We start from the raw sequence: 18,075 nt of genomic DNA, 5'->3' as shown, positions 1-18,075 counted from the left end.
GATTTTTCAGATCAAATAATGAATAATGAACATGAACATCTTCATTTCAACAGCTTGATTGCCTTATTCATAATTTTGAGATGTATTTTGATTTCTTTTAAATTTAACTCTCAGTTTCTTAGCCATCAGAAGACTACTTGTACAATAGTTGTAAGCTTAGGTCACTTTATCTACTTTATTTTGTTTGTCAAACTTGTACAAGATAATAAGTATAGGTATAAACATAAACATAAGCAAAGTAAGTACAGATAAATGAGGACAACAGGACAATAAGACGGGACAATAGGCACGATGGTATGCTTTATAGGCCTCTTAGGAATGGGGTGAGGTTGACAGTAGAGACTCTAAGGTTAAAGTTTGGGGGGTTTGGGGAAGAAACCACAGAGTCAGGTTGTGAATTCCAGGCATTGATCACTCTTGCTGAAATCGTATTTTCTACAATCGAGTTTGGAATGGTTTACATTAAGTTTGCATCGATTGTGAGCCCATGTATTGTTGTGGTTGAAGCTGAAGTAGTCATTGACAGGTAGAACATTTAGAATGTTTCTCTCCGATTCATAGACAAATTCAATCAGCATTATACATCCACTGAAATTGCTAAAAAGGTGATGCAACAATGCCTATGTGAACTTTTTCTGGTAACCAGGTAGTAGCAGCACATAAACAATATGTGCCAAATAAATGTACTGTAGGCTCTTTCACTTCTTGCAAAAGGAGCGAAAAGAGGATTTTGGCTGCTGTAAAACTTCAGATAAAGATAACACACATTCTGGGAAAATTGCACTATTAACAGATTAAACTGCAAATCAAACAATGCTTTTTAAAATGAGTAATTTCCTATTTGTTTAGTCTAAATCTAGGACTGAATGTTCAACAATATTTGGTAAATGCAAGCACTGTTTATAAGCTTCTATGAAGTATGTCATGAGTACTGCTCTAGTCCTTTCACATCAACCCAACACCTCTCCATTTCTTGAATGAAGTAGATTTTCCCTTCTGCCTTTGGCTTTTGTTTAAAAAGAAAACAAGAACTATTTTTAAGATAAATCTTTTCTTTTTGGTTTTTTGCTTTTCAATTCAGGGCTGGGAATAAAGGCGTCTTCTTTTACAGTTCCATTGTTGGTAGAGGAGGAATATGTTACATGGAGGGGCCAAGAAGTAAATCATAAAGATTAATCTAATCTTTCAATTTTCACTACCAGTTGGTTGGATATCTAGTGCAGTGTTTCCCAACCTTGGCAACTTGAAGATATTTGGACTTCAACTCCCAGAATTCCCCAGCCAGCGAACGCTGGCTGGGGAATTCTGGGAGTTGAAGTCCATATATCTTCAAGTTGCCAAGGTTGGGAAACACTGATCTAGTGGATAGAAACAATAATACAGTATAGGAAGCAGATCTGAGGAAGGTATATTTATTGATCAAGATAGGTATCTGCTGAATTAATTTGCAAATGTCTGTAGCCCTAAATCAGTGCTTCTCAACTGTGGCAACTTTAAGCTATGTGGACTTCATCTCCCAGAATTCCCTAGCCAACATGGGTGTTGAAGCCTATGTAACTTAAAAGTTGCCGAAGTCGAGAAGAACTAAATGCTACTTTGTCATACAATGGAAAATGAACATTTCCTGATTCCTTTCACCTCAACAATTCCAGGTCTTAGCAGCATACATGTTCTATCATCATTTACAATTATCAAATCACTTTAAGTATCTTTTACAATTGGCAATTAGACAAAAAAGATAGAAAGTTATCAAGCTGCCATTTTATGATTTAATATTAATCAAAAGCCCAATGCGGAGACACCATTTTTAATGAGGCGTAGTGATATTGGGATATCACAATGCCTCAAGGCATTACTTCAGGCTAACTCATTGCTTATTCCAGGAGTTCAATTCTCACTGGCTCAAGGTTGACAAGAGTCTTCCAATCCTTCCAAGATCGGTAAAACGAGGGTCCAGATTGTTGGGGACAACACAGTGATGGTAAATCATTTAGAGAGCTGTAAACAGGTGGACTACTCCCTGGACGGGGGGGGGGGGACACACACGCAGTGGGGTAGCGAAAATGGAGCTCCACCCCAGAGCACCTAATTTGCACTGAAAGATGTTGAAAGAAAATGCAGGGTGTCCTGCATAAGCCACACCCACAATGTGGTAGTAAATTTTTTGGTGGCCTTTCACTGGCTGTGAAGCGGTATATAAGTGCAAATGCTATTGCTACTTCATAAAGTTACGAATTAGCCTCTTATTTTAAATTAGCTATAGTCATCAATTATATAGGAAACCATGAGTAGATCCATAGTCATCATCAGGTTGTCCACAATGTATGGTCAAAAAAAGTCAAAATGAGGGCCACAATACATATTTAAAAAAATAGATATTGCATTGCTGTGACCAACATCTTGTCTTTTTTGACCACATCCTGTGAACAGTCCTACCTGATAAAATATTTTTTCAAATCTTAATGGGTATTTCTGTACGAAAGCAGCTTATTTATTCACACAGCTGCCACATCTAATAATAACTGCGCTTATATATACTAACATTTCAGTTAAATAGTTGGTTTTCAATTGAGGGAAAGATCAGAACAAAAAAGCAGAACCTTAAAAAGTTATCCTAACTTTTCTTGGATTTTCTTCCTTTCCTACTAATCTACCTTCAAGCTTAAGGCATTAAGAACAGCGTTCCTATTGACATGCAAGGAAGCTGTGATTAGAAATCTCAAGATTAAATGAATACTTTCCTAATCATATCAATTACTTTCAGATGTAATAAAAATAAACCTAGAATATATATCTTCATTATATATATATTTTTAAAGGTACAGAATTACTTTGAACTATTTTAGTTAAAAATGTTATATATGTTATTCTGTACCTAATTTATTCAGTCACATGCAATTAGTTTTACAATCTAACATTCAATGTATCTGACAAATTTTATTAGCAGAACTGAATACCAAGTCGACTTGAGTGGATGTTCACAATAATGGTAAAATCAAGGATTACATATCATGAGGATGTAAATTGCAACAAAAAGAATTGTGTTCCAATTCCACTACTAGAGTCACTGCTTAATTTTAAAAAACAATTGGCATGATTAAAAAAATGAAGTTTAAAATGTAATTAATACATTGAATTTGTAAAAAATATATTTATGATGAAATATGACTCCTAGGACAGTTTTTCCAGATGAGGGTTTTCAACCACAGAATTTCCCAGCCAGCATTCCCTTAATTGGAAAGCTGCCAAGTTTGAAATAAAAAGTCTTGTTCCTGCACGAGTCATAGGGCTGATGGCTTTTCCTCCTTGGAGATCAGGAAAAACTCCAATCTTGAAGGAACTGTGTCAGCTTCCATGATCAAGTCTTTTCATGGTTGAATTCATCTTTAGAAAACAAAGCCCAATACTTTGAGCCTTGCTCAGATTGAAAGCCTCTTTGGAGAAACTTGGTTTGAAGACCATTTAAAAAAAATTAAGCCAGTACTTTAAGCAAACAATAAAACCAGCCCTCTTTCAATCCCTTTGCTAAAGGATATTTTTTGACACATTGTCATAATGTTCTATCCATTTTCAAGATTAAGGTAGCAATTGTGAACTTGAGAAAATGTTCTGCATGTTAGCGATTATATTATACTGTTTATGCCACGTGGGAATTAATGCAAAGATTTTCCATATAAAAATCTGAAATTAATACAGGTGGTCAATATAGTTCTCAGCACCATTTTTATATATTTGAAGTTACATTGTTGTGATGTAATTTGTTTTTTTTTTTGAGTAACACTATGTCATAAATAGCATTCTCCAATTTAGGTAACCGTGCTTTTGTATAATGTTAATGAACACTCCTGGTGCATTCTACAATTAGAATATAGGAATTATAAAAATAATTAGTGACTTTTAGTTGCTGTATTTAAAAGGAAACATGTTCAAAACGGTTTGCTTACATGGTAGACTGAAAACTTTTCAAAAATATAAAAGGTTTAGATAAGCAGCTGACAACTGCTATTAAAAAAAAACAATGAAAGGGGTTTTCACCTATAGCAATGACATTTAATTTGATGTAAATAGATACAAAATAATGGACTGATTACCCCATAAGATAGGGAGTCCAATTTTTCCATTAATTTTGGAAATTCTTCCTATTAAGATTTGAGGACAAGTTGGCAAGAATTGTGGATTATGTTTACAATTCATTCTGTTTTCATTTATTAACAATTTCTGCTCATTTTCTAGGATTCAGTGTAGGATAATTTCAATGGCTAGGCATTAAACTGTTAACTTTCAAAAATGATTTAAGTTCCTGAGAAAGAGGAAACAACTTGTTTTGTTTGTCATAAAAAATTGCGATTGACTAAGTATGCATTGACTTCATTTCCAAGCATGAAAATATTACAATGACTGATGCAGAATAAGCATGTTCAGAGCCAATTTCACATTGGAAACTTTGAAAATGATTAAATATATTTGTGGTTATACTTTGAGCGTATGCAGTATAACGTATCAGCCTGTCTATTGTGTAAATGTCAGCTACTACTGATTATACCCTCCTGAAGCAAAGGAGCATCATGAAAATGATCATGGTGATGATTTATAAAGTTTCAATATATACACATACTGAAATTGTTTTTAAAAATAATAAAAAAGCTTTAATATTTATACAATTTTAGTATTCTTGGACTGCATCAAAAGACCTTCAGGCTATTAATGCATTGTGGAAATTATTTTTAATCAACTAGTATGAAAAGAACTGAATTAATTTATTCATTGGTAGGAGAGAACCGAACTGAAAAACAAAGACCACGGCTCAGCATGGTATCTTCAATAAGCCAGTTGCGTAGTTTCCAGCCTTCATAATTATGCACAGCTTGGAAAGCAGAATCTGGCATTTTAGCACTTAACCAAAAAAAAAAAAAGGTATACTGTATATTCCTCTTTAATAAGGATTAACCTCTGAATGATATGGTAATAAAAATAAGCATACACACAAATTTAACTTTATATGATTGAGTTCCAAATGTAGTATTTACATTTCTGCAGATATGGCTCAAAGTGCAAGATACAAAAGGCATGAAATACTGGTAGCCAAAAGTCAACATGAAATATTAGCAGTCAACTTTTTGACATAATTCAATGAGCTGATCATTCACTCAATTAATACACTCCCTAGCTGACACAAGTAACATGCTACAGTCAGAAAAAGAGCCCAAGCAAATGAAACATTTTTAGTTAGTTAACTCTGGGGCTATTCTAGACCCATGCAAATGTTTATATTCTGCCTGGAGCAATTATGTTTGGCCAGATAGGCAGTAAACTATTTGCTTCTGGATAACTCTCACTGGAGTTAAAACACTATTTTTGAAATGTCGGTGCTAGACAATCACAAATGGAGCATTCATAACGTACAGTTTAACCTCTTACGGTCTTAACTGCAGGGAAGTATTTGCAATCATCAACTCCTGGCCTATACGTCTTTATGAAAATGGATGTAGCTTTTATATTCTACATTAAAAAGAAAGTGGAATGCCCAGGACAAAACTGAAATGTAATAAAAGTATCAATAAAGTTGAATATATGTAGTGCTTGAAGGAAAAATTCAGAAGTCTAGAAATTTTCCTTTAAAAGTCTATTCAAATTTCCCAAATCCCACATTGTTCAAATTAGCTTCCAGAGACGAGTCTGATTTTCATCTGAAGCATGTTAACTAGTTAACTTATCAGAGCAATGGTAGAACAGTATTTTCTTTTCACTGGGGTATATAACCCCCTTGCTGTACAGTCTGTGGAAGGTAGCTTTTTGGAATCTCTTCATTGGTTACCATATCTGTGCTGTTTTCAAGCTGCCCAGCCTGTTCCGTTAGGTTAGGAGAAAATGCACCTACAAAGTCCATTCCCTGTTCATCTGTTTCTGGGCCAGATTCACCCATTTGTGATGCTGGAAGCCTGGTAGTTTCTTCCTCTTTTACTGGATAAATCCGTTCCGCTTTTTCAAAATCTGCGGCTGTGTCATCCCAGCTACCGTTTTGCTTGAAGTAACTCTGCTTGGGCATTGAACTGTCATTTCCAAGCGTCTGTTGATCCTCTGGTCTCTCTTCTAAATCTAAGAGAGGTTGTGTGGATTCAGACCTGGCAAAGACTTGCGCTGAAGGAGTTTGATCCCGGTAGCCACTGGGTATTACCGTTGAGTACTGCACGGTGCTGGAAGTGTTCTGAGCAGGTTCCCCTTCATCACTATCTGAAACACTCTGTCGCGGAGAAGACATACAGGAGGAGCCTCCTATACCACTGCTGTGACCTTCTGAGGCATTCTTCTCTTTTCTAAGCAAGTCAGAAGGCTTCAGATCTTGTTCTGAATGGGATCTGAAATTGTCCTCGGCTTCAATTTCCACAACACTGACATCAGTAAAACTGCCCTCTGGATAGATTTCGTCTTTGGAATTAAAATGCTTAAAAAGAGAGAGAGAGAGAGAGAGAAATGACATAATTATCTGTGATGCAATTTGATTTAAAATCAAAATTATATTCATTTCATATGATCTTTATTCTTGTCAAGGATAAACAAAGTCCGTTTGAAATTACCCTTAGAGGTGATGGATTTAAGAGGTCCAGGCATCAGTAGTGAAAACAAGCATTTCTTTATTTATAAAACAGAAAACAAACAGTGTCATAAGAGACAAAATAAATCTAAGCAGCTTAAGGTATAATGGCGTCTGGAGAGGAACGAGAACGGAGAAGAGCAATCTCATGCGGATGGAAGTGATATGTGGGATATGACGTAAATATGGGAGTGATTAATAGCAAGGCACACATGTTAACTCTTTAATTACTGAATGTCTCTGTGGCTGGCAATTTCCAGTGTGACAATTCTGTCCCCTTCATCATTCAGAAATTTTCTTTCTGGCAGAAAGTCAGTAGTAAATTAACACAGTGCCTCCTTGGCCTTTCAGACTGGTCTCTATCTCACTTAAATCTGCATTACGTAAACCAGAGGTCTCCAACCATGGCAACTTTTATTATTTATTATTATTTATTACTTGGATTTGTATGCCGCCCCTCTCCGCAGACTTCAACTCCCAGCTTTGCTGGCTGGGGAATTCTGGGAGTTGAAGTCTGACAGGCTTAAAGTTGCCAAGGTTGGCGACCCGACTTAAACACATTATTTGAGAATGCAACTTTTCACATGTATCAGGTCATACCAGAGGTTCTGCTGAATTAACATTATATTCTGTACATGCCAGACAGTTCTGTTTAATATATAGTATTTTTTGCCTTTTGATTTTTTAAAAATTAGGGTATATTATATATTGAAGCTTCTAACATTTTTTAAAAAAATATATACTGCTCAAAAAAATAACGGGAACACTCAAATAACATCCTAGATGTGAATGAATGAAATATTTTCATTGAATACTTTTGTTCTGTACAAAGTACAATGTGCACAGCAGCATATGAAGTTTATTGTCAGTGTTGCTTCCTAAGTGGACAGTTTGATTTCACAGAAGTTCAATTTACTTGGAGTTATATTGTGTTGTTTAAGTGTTCCCTTTATTTTTTTTTTAGCAATGTATATCATATAAGAAACTAATTTACATTTTTGCATTTAGTTTAAGATTTGGCCTGGATTCCAGTCAAGGTCTTCATCAAGTGCAACAACCAACAATTCTCCATTGAAAGAATGGAGGCGGAGGAGATATTTTGCTCTTTTTTGATTCCTCCAAACAACCCCAACTATGTAACTCTCCATAAAATAGCCCCAGGGAATTAGGGAAGGATGCCACATCTGAAAGATGGCCTTTTCCATTCCTTTTGTTATGTTTTTGTTAATTATCTTATAATCTAATTTTGCATTTGGGTTCTTTCCACCCCTTTTACCTTAGCTGGTGTCTGCGGTGACCATTGAGCAATTACACTCTTTGAAGGATCAGGCACATTAGGCCAAATATGTTTCTTAATCCTAGAGAAAAATAATAAAAAGACAAGTAAAAAAAGGACATTCAGCTCACAATTATATTATAATACAATATTATATACAAACTATTACAGTGATGGCGAATCCTTTTTTCCTCGGGTGCCGAAATTGCCCACGCCTATAATTCAATGCCTGGGGAGAATGAAAGCAACTTTCCCACCCCTTGGAGGCCCTCCAGAGGCTGGAAACGGCCTGTTTCCCAACTTCTGGTGGGCCCTGTAGGCTCATATTTCACCTTCCCCAGACTCCAAAGGCTTTCCTGGAGCCGGGGGAGAGTAAAAATTCCCTCCCCCATCCCCCCTGAGATCCTCTGGAAGCCAAAAACGCCCTCTGTGCAAACAAAAAATCAGCTGGCTGGCACACACATCGCATGCCAGCAGATATGGCTCGTCATCATTGCAGGTTCACCATCACTTCTCTAGTATATTAGTATCAATGCAGCCTCCCTCCTTTGCTCAATCAAGAATGACATGCAGTATGCTGAATATGTGGTGCTCTATGGCAGTGTTTCCCAACCTTGGCAACTTGAAGATATTTGGACTTCAACTCCCAGAATTCCCCAGCCAGCAAATGCTGGCTGGGGAAATTCTGGGAGTTGAAGTCCAAATATCTTCAAGTTCCCAAGGTTGGGAAACACTGCTCTGCGGGGTAATACCACGAAGGATACTTACATATCTCGTTTGCTGAAGCAAAGTAATACACCCAATAAAGTAACGAGAAGGAATGATATGCAGACAGGAACAACAATTGATTCTATTTCTCCATCCTCTGAAAAAGAAAATGCAAAAGGGAATCAGCACAATTTTTTTTTCAAATGTTCATTAGTTTACCTCAAAATAATTTTAAAAACTCTAAAATTAATTAATTGATAATGAAAATAGCAAGTGAATCATACCTATCGTTTTCGGATCATGCCTATCCTTAACCATAATGTTCAAATTCACTTATTAAACCATAATGTTTAAATTCACATATCCTTAACCATAATATTTAAGTTCACTTATTGTGTTGAACAAAACAAACAAACAAACAAGCAAAGAAAACAAAACCAAGCAAATCATCCTATTTGCTAATTATGCCGCATTCCTGGGGTACATCATACAGAACCAAGGAATGAAATCATCTATACAAGACTTTCAAGTGATCTAAAAAAGGAGGAACCCTAATGGGTATTTGAGAAGTATTTCATCCTAAACTGATTCTTTTCGAAACTGGAATATTTATATGCAAAACTTACCAAATCTATTTGTAGAAAATGTAAACTGAGAACCAGATGTTCCTCCACTTTCTGTGTATGCTGTCATATACACTATATACAAAGTGTTACTTAATAAGGATGACAGTAGGTACTCTCTTTTTGAAGGATCCACAGGCACAACTAGAAATTAAAAAATGAATTGACAATATTTTACATTAAATCTATCTAAACTAGTTTGCTCTAACCTTAATTCAAATAGAATAGAATAGAATAGAATTTTATTGGCCAAGTGTGATTAGACACACAAGGAATTTGTCTTGGTGCATATGCTCTCAGCGTACATAAAATAAAATATACATTTGTCAAGAATCATGTGGTACGACACTTAATGATTGTCATAAGGGTCAATAAGCAATGAAGAAGCAATACTAATAAAAATCTTAGGATATAAGCAACAAGTTACAGTCATACAGTCAACATGGGAGGAAATGGGTGATAGGAATGATGAGAAAAACTAGTAGAATAGAAGTGCAGATTTAGTAGAAAGTCTGACAGTGTTGAGGGAATTATTTGTTTAGTAGAGTGATGGCGTTCGGAAAAAAACTGTTCTTATGTCTAGTTGTCTTGGTGTGCAGTGCTCTGTAGCGAACATTTAGATCTGATTTCAGTATAGTCCAACCTTCATGTCTAATTTGATTAATTCTGTATTAATACTGCAATATTATGTATTAATATTACTGCATATCATGACAAGCACACACTGTATTAGATGAAATACAGTGGCACCTGTTGATAATTTGTTTTGGAAGACATGATGAACTGATGAGTACCAAGAAAACCTCCTGACTTACCCCATGACCTGCTATTTTGGCTGGAACAAACAGCAAGCCATGGGGCAAACAATGTCAGCAAATTCTCCCTTGCATGTTAATTACTGGGAGAAAGCAGAGTGCTAGATCAAAATTTCTGCTTCAAAAAATGCATCGAACACTGAATTAAATGAGTTAGGAAGCAATCGAGTGCCGAAGTATGACTGCACATATTTACTACAATTATTTTGCATTATTTAATGTATTTATTAATTGAATTTATGTAGCTGCCCGTCTCAATGCCTAACTATGGGCAGATCATTTAAAAAAAAAAATACAAACACAGCAAAACCATGAAATAATGTAAAGAATAAAAACAATATTAAACCATATTAAAAGTGTATCAGGAAATTCAAAACCATAGTTTTGAATCCCACTTCCATCCTTAGAGTCAATACGGCCACTGTGCAGACTCTAGTGCATTCCTGGGTTTCTATGCTCAATCCAAAACCATGTTTTCAGGACCTTGCAAAATATTAACAGAATCGCAATGATATTCCAGATCTTTTATTTTTCTTGGGGGGGGTGTAGGGTGGGGAATGATGTTCCATACAGTTGAAACCATGACAGAGAAGGCACTCCTTCTAGGCTTCACCCAAAAAAACATACTCCCTGGCTGACGGGACCTAAAACGTGAATCGGCTCCCAAATCTGATTGGATTACATGTAATTGAAAAGAGGCGGTCCCTCAGATAGCCCAGTCCTATGGCAAGAAAGGCTTTATCGATTATCACTAGCATTTTGTATTATACCCAGAATAAGATTGGCAACCAAGGCAACCTGCAGAATGGAGGTATAATATGTGCTGATTGAGAGATGCACATAACTGCCTATATAGCCACGTTTTGCAGCAGCTGAAGCTTCTAAATACTGTTCAAGAGCAGTCCCATACCGTATTGCAGCAATCTATGTGAAAGGTGAACAATGCATGAATGATAATGCGCCAGGAATGCCACAGCATACAGTGATACCTCTACTTACGAACTTAATTCGTTCCGTGACCAGGTTCTTAAGTAGAAAAGTTTGTAAGAAGAAGCAATTTTTCCCATAGGAATCAATGTAAAAGCAAATAATGTGTACGATTGGGGAAACCACAGGAAGGATGGAAGCCCTGTTTCCTCCCAGAAGATTCCTAGAGAGGCCCCATGGAGGCTTCTCCCCACCTTTTCTGGCCCAGTTTCCTCCCAGGAGATTCCTAGAGAGGCCCCACAGAGGCTTTTCCCTGCCTTTTCCAGTTACAGTTTTGGAGGCTCGGGGTTGTAAGTAGAAAATGTTTCTTTCAGAAGAGGCAAAAAATCTTGAACACCTGGTTCTTATCTAGAAAAGTTCGTAAGCAGAGGCGTTCTTTGGTAGAGGTACCATTGTAGTATAGGACTGTTTGTGCACAAGAGTCTTTGAGTTACAAGAAGTCACTGACAAGTAAGATTCACCCACAAAAGTCTAGATGAATTGTAGGTGTCAGCTAGAGTTAGTTTTCTATATCCCTTTGCTGCCATGTATATATTTCATTTGGAATTTCTGCAGCCTGGATCCGGTAAAGCCTAAAGTAAAGTTACCTTTGCAACCTTTGGCTAAGATAAAATTCCAATAAATAAAAATTAGCAACACACTTACCTCTTACATCTCCAGTCTCAGTTTTATAAGAAATGGTGTAGTTTTTGATAAACCCATTTTGTTCTTCCACTGAAAGAGGTTCCCATTCTAAAATAGCTTCAAACTTTCCCAGTTTCTTTGTTCGAACAGTGGGTCCAACAGCAGGCACTATAAATAAACAGTATTTTAAAAGGTTTTTTTTTTTTTTGCTAAAGATTAACAATTAGTTCTCTTATAAACATGTTCTATTACATAAGCTGCAGAACAGAAGGCAATGAGAAATTTACCTGAAGCTGGCTTTGAGGATTTGTTTGCAGATGCAGTGGAGCAAAATGCTGCAAAGCTATTAACCCTGCTGCACTGTTCCAAAACCACTATACACTTGTACTGTTTTCGGTCTGTGTAACTTGAACCGAAAATTCTTTATTTTAAGTGCTTATACTTGGTCAATTTGAAAACTTATTTCCCTTGGAAACTAGGTTGAACATTTATGCACGCAATGAAATGAAAATTGAAATTAAAAAAATAATGCTTATTGGTTTGTTTTGCTCATAAAAGCCCGCCACCCCCCCTTTTTGTGATTTTTTTTTCAATTTATAGATAGTTTTGCCTGCAAACAACGTACAATTTTACTAGATTTGGTGTGGAATTACTAGTTTGAACATTTCTGAACATAATGATATGAAAATTGAACTGAAAAAAATGATGCTTATTTGTTTATTTTGCTCATAAAAGGGCTGTGCCCCCCCCCAAATTTTTTCAAGCATGTAAACTTTATAAATTTTTCTAGTCCCCTAATTCCAAATATTTTCAATAACTTTGGTATTACATTATCAGTTTGAACATTTCTGAACATAATGAAATGAAAATTGAATTGAAAACATTGATGCTTGTTTGTTTATTTTGCACATAAAAGTCCCCCCCGCTGTGTTCAATTATTTCAATTTATATAAAAATTATGCTGTTAATTTCAAAATTACATACTTGGTTCTAGTAAAAATGGATTTGTTTCATAAAATATTATTAAATATATTATATTTTTCTTATGATCAGGAATGTTCAAACTGGTAATCCCACACCAAATTTAGTAAAATTGTACACATTTTGCAGGCTAAACTATCTATAAATTGAAAAAAAATAATCACAAAAAAAGGGAGGTGCGGGCTTTTATGAACAAAATAAACCAACAAGCATTATTTTTTATTTCAATTTTCATCTCATTGTGTGCAGAAATGTTCAACCTAGTTGAAGGGAAAGAAGTTTTCAAACTGACCAAATATAAGCACACTTAAAATAAAGAATTTTCGGTTCGAGTCACACAGACTCGAAAACAGTACAAGTGTGACTTTTTTTTGCCCAGCAAAAACTAAGCCCCCCACCCCCCAAAAAAAATTTTCACCGAGAGAACCCCTGAAATGATGAAAAGTCATGAAATTTCAAGTTTCAGAAATGCAGGGAAATTTTTTTACAGCGTCTCAAACTTCGATTTCGTGTTACACAGACTCAAACAGAATAGCAGGGTTAAAGGGACATCCTTCTAGCACTATATTAACTTTTATGAAGGAGCAGAACTAGTTGACAGTATATCATCAAGGAGTTTGAAGTTCTTTTGGTAACTTGTAAATTGCTTGTTTCAGTTCACCAAAAGCATTATAGCTTTCCTCAATCTTATCTGGAGCATCAATAGTTCACCTAGGCCTGGGGTAGGCAAAATTGGCTCTTCTATGACTTGTGGACTTCAACTCCCAGAATTCCTGAGCCAATCATGCTAGCTCAGAAATTCTGGGAGTTGAAGTCCACATGTCATAGAAGAGCCAACTTTGCCTACCCCTGACCTAGGCTTTTGTTTTGAATATGTGTTATGGTATCCCATTTCTTTCTCTCATCACTGCCATATTTTATAATTGCAGCTAATGCAGTTCCTATAACTTAACTATTTTGTACTCCACTTTCCTATCGATTTACTATGAAAATTAGGCAAAATTTTATGAATAATATCATAAACCAATTACTACACTTACCATCTTGTTTAAGATAGACCTGTGTTGATTCTCCTTCTCCTTGGCCATCAATATATAATGGATACACTGTTACTATGTAACACTTGTATGGTTTTATGGTCCCTAAAAAAAGAATTTACAGGTCTTATTTACATAAATTAAAAATGCTAACACTGTGTTAAGAAGCCAGAGATACCCCCTCACACACATATTTCCTCATAGAGAGAAACTTAATTTTATAGTAACGATCTTCAGAGACATTTGAAAACATCTGGAGATATTGCAAACGTCAGCAGCAGGAACGTGCTTGTGCATTGGAAGTGCTTGAAAACTTTCTAATTTTTTTTGCAGTTGTTTAATATTGCTTGCAAAACTGCTTTAGGATTATTGTTATCCTGAAAGGCAAGATATATTGTATTTTTCGAACTATAAGTAGATTTCTCTACCACTACCACCAAAGTGGGTGGAAATGTCTGTGTGTCTTAAAGACCAAATATGGCCGGTTGAATGGTGAAAATGGGATGTGTGAATTAAGGCACATTCTCCCAGGGAACAAAATAGCAATTTTAGTTGTTTTGTCAAAATGTCAATCAGAAATTACTGTATTGAGGAAAAAAAGTATTTGCAGCATGAAAATTCTTGCTCTCCTGCTGCAATTTTATTTATTTACTAAATTTTTATGCTGCTCATCTCTCCTACAAGGAAAGCTCCCTTGGGCAGCTTTCAGATTATGAAAAGAAGAAAAACACAAACATTACTAATTTCCACCTCTGCAACAATAGGTTGGCTTTCAGGCTGTCTCCAGGTTAGAGGTCCTAGCTTACGTGGAACAGTGGTATATTGGTTCAAAAATGCTGAAATTTTACTGAAAGAGTAGTAGATCCTTGGAACAAACTTCCAGCAGACGTGGTTGGTAAATCCACAGTAACTGAATTTAAACATGCCTGGGATAAACATATATCCATTGTAAGATAAAATACAGGAAATAGTATAAGGGACCATGAGGTCTTTTTCTGCCGTCAGTCTTCTATGTTTCTATGAAATGTTAAAATTTACTTTTACTATTAGATAGGAATACAGCTTATGTATGACTAAAGCCAGTGACCTAAGAAGCATTATTTTCTTTTTATAATACATCTTATACATGTATTTATATTATTTATAAATGTAATTATTTCTTACTCCTTTTCTGCATGTATTTTACCTATAACATGGTGGGCCAAGCAAATAAAGAATAATAATTGATTTTATTTTTAAAGGAAATAAGTGCATCTAAAGATTTATTTATTTATTTATTTATTTATTTATTTATTTATTTGTTTGAGTTGAAAGGGACCTTGCAGGTCAACAAGTCCAACCCCCTGCTTAAGCAGGAAATCCTACAGCACCCCAGCCAAATGACAGTCCAATCTCCTCTTGAAAATGTCCCAAAGTTGGAGAGTTCACAACCTCCGCTGGCACGCCGTTCTAGTCCTTCTTTCCATTGTAAAAAATAACAGATTATTCTCTAGAGTTACCTTTTAAAAATGCTGTCCGTTTTGAGCCAGGTTCCTGCTGCCATTCAGTAGGGCAGCTTACATTGCTACATGCTTCTTGCCATTCAATTATGTATTTACTAACTGACTCTTTGGGAGGTATCCAATTTACCCAGATTTTGCCATCTTTAGGAAATGCAACAACACTCTTCACAGGAGCTGAAATTAGGGTAAAAAAAATTAATTCTGTAAATTATATTAAGTGAAAATTCTAGCATTCTACCAAGTTCCTAATTTTAACATCAAAATTCAACTGAAGATTCTTGTTTGAAATGTAATACAGCTGGTCATACGAACAATCAAATCCCAACATATTTCTGACTAATCCAGAATGGATGTTTACAGTTACAGATAAGAAAACATTAGAACTAGAATAAAATTTCAAGAATTTTTTAACACTTAGAGCAAGAGAGAAAATTCAGATATTAATGCACTTTTCATATTCTCATCTGACAGGCTATGTTCAATAGTTTAAAACATTTTCAAGTTCTCATATCTGGCAGCCCTATAGCAGCAAATGTATTTTAAGAAAGGAAAAGAAATTTTAATATGTATTATCCAGAATATCTATTGAAATTTTATTTATTAATTTTCTATGCTACCCATCTTATTGATAGAGCAACTTTGGATGGCTTACAACGTAATAAAAAATAAAATGTACTAAAAACAATTAAAATTAGAAAAACTGAATTTAAAAAGCTACAATGCAGCTGAAATGCAGATGCAGCATGGACATGAGGTAAAGCCAATGCTTCAAAGAATGTTGTATTGAGTTTGCCTATTGACAATATACACTATGTACTCATGAAAATACATTAATTGTACCGTTTTGCATGACTTCTCAATCAATGTAAACTAATTGGGGGGGGGTAGCTAAAAATGAACCAAGATGATGGGCTGTCTGGGGGACAATATATTGTACTCATGAAAATACATTAATTGTACTGTTTTGCATAGTTCCCTGTAAGCTGCGCAGCGCGCTATAGCGCAGGCAAATTTTAAGGACAGCGCAGAGTTTTCCAAGCTGGCGCGGAGCGGGTTTCTCCCCGACCGACAGCTGATCCGCCCCTCCCAAGCTGTTGGTGGGAGAGAAAGCCCCGGCTTCCTGGGCTCTGCCGTCGGCCGCGCCCATCTCCTCCCACGCCCTTCCGCTTCCCTTCGGTGTCGGAGGAGGCGTTGGCCTCCTTCCCAGCCGCCGTGCTGGGAGCTGCCCCCTGGAGCCAGGGGCAACGGGCCCAGAATCGGCCTCCTCCCCCACGCCGTGCAGGCCAGCAAATCGTCAAGGCTTCTGAGGTGAGCTGCGTGGCGGCAGCGGGAGGCAGAGCCAAGGGGAGGGCATGCCGGCCAGCAAAGCCGGCTTTCCGGGAAAGCAGTGTGCTTTTCAAATGCGCTGCTTTCCTGCACCTCTTTCCTGGGCAGGGGGGGGAGAAGGTGGCCGCCTCCCCACCCTGCCCAGGTAAAAGGTGTAGGAAAGCAGCGCATTTGAAAAGCGCACTGCTTTCCCGGAAAGTCGGCTTTGCTGGCCAGCACAGGGCTTGAACCCTGCACCCGTCAGCAAAGCTGGCTGCCCGCCAGCCCGATGTCTGTCCGTGTGTGTGGGGCCCCCCGAATGTGCCAGCCTGATGTCCGTCCATGTGTGTGTGGGGGTGAATCCACCATCCACGCCACCAGCCTGATGTCCGTGCGTGCGGGGGGGGGGAGCCAATCCGCCAGCCACGCCGCCAGCCTGATGTCCGTCCGTGCAGGGGGGGACGAATCCGCCAGCCACGCCGCCAGCCTGATGTCCGTCCGTGCAGGGGGGGGGGACGAATCCGCCAGCCACGCCGCCAGCCTGATGTCCGTCCGTGCAGGGGGGGACGACGAATCCGCCAGCCACGCTGCCAGCCTGATGTCCGTCCGAGCGGGGAGTGTGTGAATCCGCCGGCCACGCCGCCAGCCTGATGTCCGTCCGTGCGGGGCGAATCCGCCAGCCACACCGCCAGCCTGATATCCGTCCGTACGGACATTGGGCTGGTGGGGTGGCCGGCGGATTGCTCCCCCCTAGCATGTACGGACATCGGGCTGGCGGCTGGCAGCCAGCTTTGCTGACGCCGGCCAGCAAAGCTGGCTTTCTGTGAAAGCAGCGCGCTTTTCAAATTCGCTGCTTTTCTGTGCGAGTCCCGCAGGCAGCCCAGCCGGGCGGCGGAGGAGGCCGAGGCGGAGTGGGGCTCCATGAGGCGAGCGGGCCTCGGCACGGCCTCAGCGAGGCGAGTGAGTCCTATAGAAGTGTTTGTGCCACGCCAGCCCGAATTTGAAAAGTGCGTTGTTTTCCCGGAAAGCCAGCTTTGCTGACGCCGGCCAGCAAAGCTGGCTTTCTGTGAAAGCAGCGCGCTTTTCAAATTCGCTGCTTTTCTGTGCGAGTCCCGCAGGCAGCCCAGCCGGGCGTCGGAGGAGGCCGAGGCGGAGTGGGGCTCCATGAGGCGAGCGGGCCTCGGCACGGCCTCAGCGAGGCGAGTGAGTCCTATAGAAGTGTTTGTGCCACGCCAGCCCGAATTTGAAAAGTGCGTTGTTTTCCCGGAAAGCCAGCTTTGCTGACGCCGGCCAGCAAAGCTGGCTTTCTGTGAAAGCAGCGCGCTTTTCAAATTCGCTGCTTTTCTGTGCGAGTCCCGCAGGCAGCCCAGCCGGGCGGCGGAGGAGGCCGAGGCGGAGTGGGGCTCCATGAGGCGAGCGGGCCTCGGCACGGCCTCAGCGAGGCGAGTGAGTCCTATAGAAGTGTTTGTGCCACGCCAGCCCGAATTTGAAAAGTGTGCTGTTTTCCCGGAAAGCCAGCTTTGCTGGCCGGCGTCAGCAAAGCTGGCTGCCCACCACCAACCCGATGTCTGTACGTGCTGGGGGGGGGGGGGGGTGGCAATCCGCCGGTCACCCCGCCAGCCCAA

The 18,075-nt window shown here is 38.7% G+C and overlaps 1 protein-coding gene across 2 annotated transcripts in view; it reads right to left on the bottom strand.

Moving 5' to 3' along the window:
• Positions 1-4,623: 4,623 nt before the first annotated feature.
• Positions 4,624-18,075, bottom strand: part of IL6ST (interleukin 6 cytokine family signal transducer) — a 38,821-nt gene continuing 25,369 nt past the window's right edge. For both annotated transcript variants that reach the window (XM_070743340.1, XM_070743341.1), the window contains 7 exons: positions 15,143-15,319; positions 13,647-13,748; positions 11,647-11,793; positions 9,203-9,343; positions 8,637-8,733; positions 7,869-7,950; positions 4,624-6,442 (listed from right to left, as the gene is read on the bottom strand). In XM_070743340.1, coding sequence (XP_070599441.1) covers positions 5,744-6,442; positions 7,869-7,950; positions 8,637-8,733; positions 9,203-9,343; positions 11,647-11,793; positions 13,647-13,748; positions 15,143-15,319 — 1,445 coding nt within the window. In that variant the 3' untranslated portion in view covers positions 4,624-5,743. The remainder of the gene's footprint in view (positions 6,443-7,868; positions 7,951-8,636; positions 8,734-9,202; positions 9,344-11,646; positions 11,794-13,646; positions 13,749-15,142; positions 15,320-18,075) is intronic.

Source organism: Erythrolamprus reginae, chromosome 2, assembly GCF_031021105.1.
Source record: "Erythrolamprus reginae isolate rEryReg1 chromosome 2, rEryReg1.hap1, whole genome shotgun sequence".
Lineage (NCBI taxonomy): Eukaryota > Metazoa > Chordata > Lepidosauria > Squamata > Dipsadidae > Erythrolamprus > Erythrolamprus reginae.
This window is presented reverse-complemented; position numbering and strand designations above follow the sequence as displayed.